Source organism: Hypanus sabinus, chromosome 31 (assembly GCF_030144855.1).
Source record: "Hypanus sabinus isolate sHypSab1 chromosome 31, sHypSab1.hap1, whole genome shotgun sequence".
Taxonomy (NCBI): Eukaryota; Metazoa; Chordata; class Chondrichthyes; order Myliobatiformes; family Dasyatidae; genus Hypanus; species Hypanus sabinus.
Genome location: NC_082736.1, coordinates 20150117 through 20161186, shown reverse-complemented (window position 1 = coordinate 20161186; position 11070 = coordinate 20150117). Strand labels below are relative to the sequence as shown.

Below are 11070 nucleotides of genomic sequence, written 5' to 3'. Positions count from 1 at the left end.
GTTGTGAGAGAGTGCCGGAAGCTTGTTTGGGTTAAAATTTACTGATTACGAGAATTGTATTCCTTTGTAAACCAAATGGGGATTAATGTTTTTCTTTCTTCTGAGTCTGTAAGCTTTTGTTGACGGGATTTTGGGCAGATCGGCGTGAGGGGGTTGAGAGAGAGGACGCAATGCTGTAAGCTGGGCGAGGAACGGACCCCAAGCGGGGGTTCGAGGCCAGGAGGTACTCCGAGGAGGGGGGGGGGTGAAGCTAGATGTGCTTGGTTGACCACTTCGGAGGGTCATGAGCTGCGAGTCGAGGAGTTCGGAGGGTATCGAATGGTGGCCAGAAGACTTCAGAAATTCAATGGTTGTGCATGAAGTGGTTTGGACTTTGATAAGTTTGGCGCCTTTTCTTTATTTTTTTCTTCATATATACTGTATCATTATTAATCGCTTAGTTATAGTAACCTTTATAAATTGTACTCATTTAATCACATTTGTAGTACTGTCTGTTTTTGGGCGAGGCGGGGACATCACACAGCATCCACACCAGCGGATTACCCAGTTTGGCGGGTCGCCTTTAGGCTCGCTTAGCTCGTTTTCGTGTAGGGGGAGCAGCCTTTGGCTGGAGATACTTTGGGCCCACTACCAACTCCTCTCTCAACCTCTCACTCATACCCCAGACTGCAGACAGCTAACCCTCCCCGCTACACATGATTCAGTGGGAGAAGGGCCAAAGGTCTCCTCCTCAATCGAGGGAAAGTCTGCAAAAGGCAGCATGTACCACACATCATGCACATCATCCATCGAATCTGTATTCTTCCTCATTTCTGCGATCGGTAGCTGCTGTTTGATCTTCTCCAAACGGAAACACGTGGCCTGCACTGTTCCTGCAGTCTCTTCAGCCTCCTGTTCAGAATTCCCTGCACTTCTCTCCAGCTTTTTCTTCCTCATGACTTCTTCCAGATCAACTTTCAGGTTTTGCACTTCATTTGAACTGTCGATGGTCATCTTCACGTTCCCTTCAAGCTTCCGCTTCCCTCTTCTGAGTTTTGTCTGTAATTTCTTCACCTCCGCAAACTCCCCTCTCCAGGTTCTCAGTTTGTTAATGCCCTCAGTCAGACAACTTTCTTCATTCTCTCCAACTTGTAAGTCTTCCAAATTGTTCCAATTCACTTTATCCAGTCTCTCCATCTCCAATTCAAAATTGATCCCGGACGAGCCCCCACAATGTAACCCCCTGGGTTCACACCAGCGGATTACCTAGTTTGGCGGGGCCGAAGGCTGCACCCCCTAGACGAGAACGAGCTGAGCGAGCCTGAGGCGACCCAGGGGGTTACACTTGGATCTCCAGCAACTGCAGATTTTCTCTTGTTTGTGACACAATGTTGTATATTGGTATCTCAGGGATGATGTATCTGGTTACATTGAACTACTCTGAATGAACTTTGCAGCAGAGCATCCAGAGCATAAAGACCAGACCATTGAATCCAACTCTGGGCTTGTGATAAATATGTATCTTCCCTCGAGTCTCTGTGTGGGAGGGTTTGAATGGGGTGCATTGTGTAGCAACATTTGGGCTCATGGAATTGAGAATGACTTTGACTGTGGATGTGTAACCAATGTGTCCACAGTGATCAGTGATGGGGCTTCTGTCTGATCAGATTAAAATACAAATGGGCTGATCAGATCACTGATGACATGAATGTTGGTGCAGTTGTGGGTGGTGAGGAAGGTTGTCAAATGGACAGAACTGACATTGAAAGGAAATAAACTGCTATAAGGATTACAGAGGGGGAGCAGTGAGAGGACTGGGCGGAAGGGTTGTCTGTGCAGATTAATGTAATGGATGGAAACATGCAGAATTAACAACCACCAACATTGAATTGTGTTTCTCTTTAAAAGGCTGGACAGATGTTATGATGTAATTACGTCTTTTTTTTAAACTGTGCTTTGTTTCTGTGTTTGGAGGATAATAAATGAGTTGTTACAGTTGTCCCTAAACATGAAATGCCTCATGCCATTTTATTTGTAAAAACCCACAATAACATACTGGGTACCCGTAGCATTCACACCACAAGAATACCGCAGTGTCAATCTGCAACGAGGAAGCCCGATCACATTCTCTTCAGGTTCAATGGCATTGCTGACTCTGAGTTTACCACCGTCAAATGCCAACAAATGTGTGTTCTTAGTGGGTCTGTGGGAGATACACTGGATGTGAAGCTGTACTAATGGGGAGAGGCAAACTGAGCCAAGTCACAGCTTGATGAAGGGCAGAGAGGAAAACAGAGGGTCTGATGTTGTGTCCATATGTCTGAACTATTCCCAGTTCGAAGTGTTGATCCACCAAATTGTGTTCTGCCTCACTGTAACAGTGTGACATCAGACAGCAATGAAAAAACTAAATAATCTCAGCTGAAATGTTGTCTTTCACCTGTTGGTCTTCTTTGCAAATACTTTACAGGGTAGAAAAGGCAAAGAATTTATGTCTGAGAATCTCAAACACAACAGTGTGTCTGTACTCATGTGTTTGTCAGTTCCCCAACATTCGAATGCTACTAATCATTGAATGTGAAGGAGGAGATGGTTGAGAAGACAGCACAACAGTCTGAGCAAGGAGAACCCCAATATGTGGACATGTCCTTGATCTGGCCTGATAAATGGCCTGAGAGTTGATACCACTGAGCTGACATTCACTGCCTCTCATTTTGCAAGGGATTCAGCAGGCCACTGAACCTGCAGATACACCAGCCAGTTCACACGGGGAGAGGGCATTCACCTGCTCCGCATGTGGGATGGGATTCATTCAGTCACATGAGCTCTTACACCATCAGCCGGGTCACACCGGTGAGCAGCTAGACTTGGCTGAGTTGTCTCTGTCTCTCAGTATAGCTTCACACCTGTTCCAAGTGTGGGAGGAGATTCAATCAGTTCACCCATTTTGTGAGGCTCCAGCGAGAGGACACACTTCGGTCTTGTGTCAGCAAAGAAATTTACTCAGTCATCTCACCTGCTGAAACACTGGCAATTTCACATCAGGGAGGAAGTTTAATAAAGCTCTAGGTGAACATTTTAACCATCATGACTGAATCTAGTTGGAAGTTCATGTGAGACTGTTAATATCAGATTCTGCAGATATTGTGACTGAACCCTGGTCACTGAGCATTTGAGAGTTCGTTCTGCTGATGTTAGTCTGAAAATACCCCGGCATTAATATTGTGGATCTGTCACAAATTAATCAGCTCAATTTCAAATCTTGTGTTGCAGCTGCTTCCTACCTGTCACACAGCTAATGTACAGTAGAGAGGCCACTCAGTCCATCTGGTACCTGCTTTTGTTCCTATTCCACACCAGAGCCTTCAAATCCATCACTGCTGTTCACCTGTCATTCACCCTATAATATACAGGTTGCAACTGCTCAGCCTGTGACTGCAGAGGTTTACTTTGAATTAAATCCATAACTTTCTGGAAACTGCAGAAGATGAATTCATTAGGGTTTTGTCCCAAATAGTCTTCATTCCTCACAGCTCTGGACCAAGGATGTCGTCTTGTGTGGTTAAAATCTTGGTGTTCTGCTCTATTCATTGTTTTGTGTCATTTTTACTGATTTTGAAGGGCTGTGCCTCACACAGCCGGGCTGTTGCAATACAATGCTGTCCTCTGAAATATGAGCAGAATGGTGGTTAAATATTCAATGGAGCAGAAACAAGAGGGCTCTACACTAATGAGGGCTTTGGGACTCCAGACGTGATGGAGGCTCAAGTTTACAGGGTGTAGAAGGAAGGATTCAGACCAGAGGATGAGGCTACAAATGAAAGTTCATAAATAATTGAGAACTGATTGACTGAGAAAAGAGGTTTACGTTTGCAAAATGCTGGGGGGGCTCATTGGAGCATCTATGGAGAGGAATAAATAGTGAATATTATGGGCCAAGACACTTCATCCTATCTAGACTGTTTATTCCTCTGCTTAGATGCTGCCTGACCTGCTGAGTTCCTGCAGTACATTGTGTGTGTTACATTGCAGTTTACTCTCAGCATCTGCTGAACCTCGAGTTTCATATCTACATTTCTAAGTGAGTGGGACTTTGACAGTTGTCATACAAAATGCCCGTTGTCATTCAGTAACAGGAGAAAATCTGCAGATGCTCGAAATTCAAGGAACACACACAAAATGCAGAAAAACAATGAGGATTAAATTTTAAAGGAGGGGAGCGAGAAACACAAAGTGATAGGTGGAACTGGGAGGGGGAGATGAAGTAAAGAGCTGGGAAGTTGAGTGGTGAAAGAGATACAGGGCTGGAGAAAGTAGAGTCTGATAAGAGAACAGAAGGCCATGGAAGAAAGAAGATTGGGGAGGAACACTCAAGGGAGTTGATGGACAGGTAACAAAAGTGAAAAAGGGATGGGGAATGATGATGGAGGGGAGGCATCGCCAGAAGATGAAGAAATCAATGTTCATGCCATCAGATTGGAGGCTACCCAGACGGAATACAAGGTGTTGTTGCTCCTAACTGAGTGTGGCCTCATTGGGACAGTATAGGATGTCATGGATTGACATTTCCACTGAGTATATTGTTTGTGGAAGCTTTCTGTGTTGAAGTAGATGCTGAGTTTTCTGCATAAAAACATTGACTGCTTTTGGGACATGTGGCATTGAACCAGCACTTGCCCCCTCAAATTAATCCAGTATATTAACAACAGCACATCACCTCCCTTTTCCAAAATATAATTCAACCATTCTATTACCATAAATTCCATAACTTTACACAAATGGGACATCGGTGATATTGGTCTATAACTAGAAGTATCCAATGGGGGTTTCCCAGGTTTTACAATAGACACTACAATTTCCATTTTCCATGAGGAGGGAAGATGGCCTGGAAGTCCAAGTATGATTCAAAAAGTGTAATATTATCTCAAAAGAGTTGTTGGCCATACATTTAAACATGCAATAACATGTATAATCCTTTCCTGGAGCCGTCCGACCTGTACTGTTAATAGCTTTCTTAAATTCACACAAAGGAAACTCTACATCACTATCATCGCTACAGCTGGTTTCCAATACATTAAGGTATTCTCTTAAAAGCTTATCCCTACATTGTTTAGTCTCTTAACCAATTTTGATTATGAATTGCTGCAAATTGAGCCAGTACTCAACCTTTTCTCTTTCAGAAACAATTGTATTAACTTTTTTAATCAATACTGGGAACACTGTGAATCCCGGACTCCCATTTTCTTAATCATTCCCCAAACGTCTCCGAGTTTAATAGTCCTTCCAATACTATCACAATATGACCTCCATTAAATCTTTCTCACAACCCTCGTTACTTTCCTCACCACAGCCTGTGACCTGTTACACTTAATATGATCACTCGGAGAGTGATACAGTACTTCTTAACTTCCTCTCAATAATTGTCTCCGCACACTCCTCCATCCACCATGGTACAGCCTTTCTCCTATTAATGCACTCTTTAATATGAATCTCTTACAACCCAGTTTAATGAATAACGTGACGTTTCTTTGCAGAAATCCACTTCATTCAGCTCATACAGATGCTCACCACATAAATCATTAAAACTTCTCCCAATTTGCTTTACTAAAGTTCCACCTCCTAAAAGTGGTCTCCTGTCCCTGATATAAATCCAAACCCAAGCTTACAAATATAGGGAAATTGTCACTTCCCAATGCTTCATCTCCCATGACATCTCACGACTCACTCCAATCTTCAAAACTAAAGTTACATTTACAGTAGTTTCATAACTATTGTGCACATTAAATCTTGTTCCTCTCCCTCCATTAAGACACACAAGATGTGAAATATCTAAAACTCCTCCACAATCAAAGCATCACCATCATTCTGAGAACAAATCCACAGTTTACTAACTATGTGTTAAAATCCCGCACCATACGACCCTTAGTGAGCTAAGGGTCTCCAACGTATACTCTCCAACAAATCAATCAAAAACTTTCCACAATGGTTATAATAATATACCACTTTAAAGCCCCTACCTGAGGAAGAACATAAGTCTTCAAATGCCTCATACATTTCATTTATATCCAAAACATTAAGCCCTCTCATTATGAAACTTGCAGCACAACGCCCAATTACAATATAATCTTGGAAAGAAGAACTTAAATGTGTTGGCAACCAGGTTTCCTGAATACATACAACATCAGATAGATCTGATTTTCTTCCAAAAATTTAGTTATGGTCTTGACCATGAGAAATCAAGCTTCTGGAAAGCGCCCTTCTTATAGAGTCTAGGCCCGAGACTCTAGGGGAATAAATTGGCACGTTAATGATTGGTGAATCTGTGACTGATCTGATTGGAAAGAGCAAATATTCCAATCAGGGTACTGCTTTATTCACCAATCAAGAGACAGCAACGGCAGAAGCGCGAAAACTAACCGTCTAACCGCCGAAATAAACTGAAATTTGCAAAACACCGCCAAAAACGCCTTTGTTGCTAAAATTAAAACTCAACAGGTTTGTTTGTCGACCCTTTACCCACGTTACTGAAGTCCGAAATATTTAAACCAAGTATAGTTAATATTGCGATGGTGTCTGGTAATTTAGTTCACCGACTTCCATCAATTGATAAATGATTAGAATAAAACCGATTGACAGCGTCTATTCGCGGTCGGTCATTGTGTAGACTCAAGTCAGTTTACCATAGGGTCGCCCTTCAGAAATACTCTGAACGAACCGTGATAGTGTTCGGCACTCGCGTTGGAATGAGGTCAAGAGAAGTAACCAAAATGGGACAAAACTTAATGAACCGCATTCTCCGCAGTAACTAAACCAGAAACAATTAGTATCACGTTAGGGAAATTTGATGACCTAGAAGTAACAACGGGAAAGGAGTGCGTAACGATTCCGTGTCTGTGCAGAGGGCAGGAATTAACGGAGAAATCGGGATTACACTGAAGAGTGGACAGCAGGTTCGGAAATAACGGAAATAAGATTCTGAATGAGCGCATCAGCAAGAAATTTACAAATTTACCTCAAATCCATGTCTCAACATTGAATAACTCTTTTAATAAAACCGTGAGTGGTTCTTAAAAGAACCTTTGATTTTCGGGTTTGTTTTGTCTTTACTTGGAGCTGGTGTACTTGGTCACCGCCTTTGTTCCTTCGGACACCGCGTGCTTGGCCAGCTCCCCGGGTAGAAGCAGGCGCACGGCGGTCTGGATCTCCCGGGAGCTTATCGTAGACCGCTTGTTGTAGTGGGCCAGGCGGGAAGCCTCACCCGCGATGCGCTCGAAAATATCATTCACGAATGAATTCATGATGCTCATGGCCTTGGAGGAGATGCCGGTGTCGGGGTGAACCTGTTTCATCACTTTGTAGATGTAGATGGCGTAACTCTCCTTCCTCGACCTCTTGCGCTTCTTGCCAGACTTGCTCGCCGGTTTGGACAGAGCTTTCTTGGCGCCCTTCTTGGGAGAGGGTTTCGGTGGATCAGGCATTTCCCCGTCGGCTTCAACCACAATAATAAGCAGAAGCTGCTTGGAGCCCGGATTAAATAGGCAGCGTCCAAAGTGGTATGTTAATGAGGATGGGAATGGTAAGCATTTCCATTGGCTATTTGGAAAAAGGAATCACCAATCGGAACGCTGGGGGATGGGAAGCGGCGCCAATATGTGGCGGTTACTGCTGTCGTTTAAAACGGGAGGAAGTACAGAAAGGCAGAGACAGGCGGGGGGTGAGAGCTAAAATTGAAAAGGGAAACGCAAATTCCAAAAGTAGAATGCAAATAAAATTAGATGAAATATAGTAAAATTAAAGACTAAAACGTTTAGTTCATGACACAGGGCAGCAGGAGAGCGAAGGAGAGATTTGGACATTTCAATGTAAAGTTCATGTCGAGTTTATTTATGCCCAGGCGAAAGGAACAATTAGCAGCATCACAGACACATTGCATCAGACACAACAGTGACAAGAAAGACTGGAATTAAATATGAATTATACCAGAATATTCAAATAGACAGAGGACTATCAGAACAAAATTAAAATAACAAAGAGACTATGCGGTCAGTGGGAGAATCACCCCTCTTGTGCTTCTTCATCTCGTCACTCTCGTTTGAGTGCCACGCAACGCTGCCACTTTGATCTGGCCCATGCCTTCACTAACCAGGACCAGCTCTTGCCTTTATTGGATTTCCCTCCTCCTTACTCGAGTCATTGGGTTTGTGGGGGTTTGATTAATCAGGGTGTGTGCCCCCTTGGACCTGAGGATTAGGTTTGAGGGTAAGGCTGGTGGATATATATGTGAGGCTGGGAGAGATAAGGCTGTGGAGTTTAGTATGGTGAGATATGTGGAGCTATGGTGGATAGAGTAGTGTAGTGCAGCCACTTTAATCTAGCCAATGCCTTTCATTAATGTACTTAGGTTAATGAATCAGGTGTGCAAATGGACACATCATTAGTAATGCAACCTGGGTCATTGTGGATTTCGGGTCTTCAATCATGAGACTTCCTCACCCAGGCACGGTTGATCAGGCCCAGCTTGTGTTTATCCCATGGGCCAAGATAATGAGGGGCATGTAATTCTGCATGTTGTGGGTATTTTAGACCTTGTTACTTGGCTTTATTTTGACCATTTGGGTAGTACAATGTTCTGAGGCCTTGTAATCAGGCTTTACCTCCTAGTAAGGTTCAACTTCCCTACTTTAAATTTACACCTGTCTTTATTTATTACAACCAGACCACACAGCTTCAAAATAAAGCGGCATCCTTTTAGGATGCAGATGAGGAGGAGTTTCTTCAGGCAGAGAGTGGTGAATCGGTGGAATTTTTTGCCACAGGCAGCTCTGGAAGCCAAATCACTGGGTATAGGCAGAGATTGATGGATTCTTGATTGGTCAGGGAATGAAGGGATACAAGGGAAGGAAGCAGATTGGGACTAAGAGGAAAAAATGATCATTGATGATGAAATGCCAGAGAAGGTTCAACAGGCAAAATGGACAAATTCTGCTCCTTTATCTCTTGGTCCCAGACACTGTTGATCTCAGCTTTGACTCAACCCAGCACCTGAGGCTCCAGATTACTTATATAAGGAATGTCACCTCATTGTGAGCAACAGACACAAAATGCTAGCGGAAGTCAGCAGGCCAGGCAGCATTCTATGAAATAGAGTAACAAGCCAATGCTTCGGGCTGAGAATCATCACCAGGACGAGAACTGATGGAACGATCTTGGCCCGAAGTGTCGACTGTTTACCCTTTTCCATAATGGCTGCCTGTACTGATGAGTTCCTTCAGCATTTTGTGTGTGTTACTTTGGATTTCCAGCATCAGCAGATTCTCTCGTGTTTGTGATTTATGCCTCATTCTGAGGGTGTTTTTCTCAGTTATGGAGCTCTCATTCAGGGGAAAGATCCCCCTTGCCTACTGTCTGTCACAGCCTGAAAGAATCAAACAGATTTCCTCATTTTCTCATTTACTGCAGGGAATACAGACCCAGCCCACACTCTCCTCTCACATAACCAACCCTCCATCCCTGGAACCAGCCCAGTCAGTGTGGGGAACAGTCACTGCACTCCCTCTATTGCAGGGATATCCTTCCTGAGGAAGTGTGAACAAACCCGGACACTACATTCAAGGTGTGCTCTCACCAGGGCCCTATAGAATCCCAGTGAGACATCTGTACTCCTCTTATCCACTCCTCCTGGATCACAGGACAAAATACTGTTTGCTCTCTCATTACTTGCTGTATCTGCATGTTAACTCAAGTGATTTGTTTACAACGACACCCAGGTCCCTCTGGACATCCCCATGTGGAAACGACTCTTACAGTTTGATCCTGGGAATAGGTGATCTCACATTTCCCCACATTCTGTTCCATCTGCCCCATCCTCAACCATTCACTCTCCTATCGACATCCCCCAAACCTTCTCACTACTGACACTGTCCCTCCCACTCTGTCACAGCAGCAGACGTAGTCACTGAGTTACGTAGCACAGAAACAGGCCCTTCAGCCCAACACATCCATGCTGACCAAGTGGCCAAACAAAACCATTGTCCGTTGCCTGCAGAGGCAATCTGCAGTTACACTGATGGGATTATCGTATTGGCCCCCAATTACCACAGGGAAGTGCAGGAATGGAGACGTTTATGTTTATGGAGAGGTGCCGAGCAGGGTTGTCTTAGTGGGGGACTTTATTTTCCATAGAATTAATTAGATCTTTCTCAATTCTTAGATGCACAAGATTTCTTCAGTGAATCCGAGGAATATTTGAAATATTATGTACAGAGCCCAACCAGAGAAGAGAACATATGGGAATTAGTTTAGGGAAACGAGCCAGGCCTGGTGACAGCTAAGTGTCAGTGAACATTTTGGGAACAGTAATCGCAACTTTTTTTTTGTTTGTGAATAAGAATAAAATCAGATCTTGTATGAAGGTACTGAATTGCAGTAGGGCAAGTTAGGACGGAGAAAGACAGAAGTCAAGGGACATTGATTGGGAGCAGCCACTGTCAGACAAGTCCACATCTAACATGCAGGAGTTGTTTAAAGACCAGTAGCTCAGAGTTCAGGATCAGCATGTTCCTATAAGGTGTAAGGACAAGGATAGTAAGGTAAGGGAACGTTGGATGAGTGGAAAGATCCTACATTTAGTCAGAAGGATACGGAAGGTTTATGAAGCTACAATCAGACTGGTTATCTTTGGAATATAAAGATAGCAGAGAAATGCTAAAGCAGGTGATAGGAAAGGCCAAATGGCACCACAAACTCTTCTTGCAATGTAGGACCAAAGATAATTCCAAGGCCTTTTGATTTGTATTAATAAAACTAGGCTAACCAGAGAATGGAAAGGTCTACTCAAGATTAAAGGATGAATGATGTGGATGAAGTCAGACCAAGTGGCTGAAGTACTAAATGAGTATGTTGTGTCAATATTTACCGAGGAGAAGGAATTGAATGTCAATGAAAACAGAGTGGAGCAGGCTAATGTGCAAAGACATGTTGAGATTAAGGAGGAGGTTGCGCTGGGATGTCTGAAAAGCAATAAGATGGATAAGGCTCCAGGACCTGAAGGCATATATCCTACAATAGTGAAAGAAGCAAGTAAGCAGATTG

The 11070-nt window shown here is 43.6% G+C and overlaps 1 protein-coding gene and 1 pseudogene across 1 annotated transcript; one reads left to right on the top strand and one right to left on the bottom strand.

Annotated features, from left to right (window-relative positions):
- The window catches only part of LOC132383935 (uncharacterized), a 109281-nt pseudogene that overhangs the window by 22089 nt on the left and 76122 nt on the right, over positions 1–11070 (top strand).
- Positions 7046–7462, bottom strand: LOC132383928 (histone H2B-like). Its single transcript, XM_059955117.1, has one exon. The coding sequence runs from the start codon at positions 7455–7457 to the stop codon at positions 7083–7085; it is 375 nt and encodes a 124-aa protein (XP_059811100.1). The 5' UTR covers positions 7458–7462; the 3' UTR covers positions 7046–7082.

Coding starts and splice junctions, on each gene's coding strand:
- LOC132383928 (XM_059955117.1), bottom strand. CDS start 7,457: ATGCCTGATCCACCGAAACCCTCTCCCAAGAAGGGCGCCAAGAAAGCT.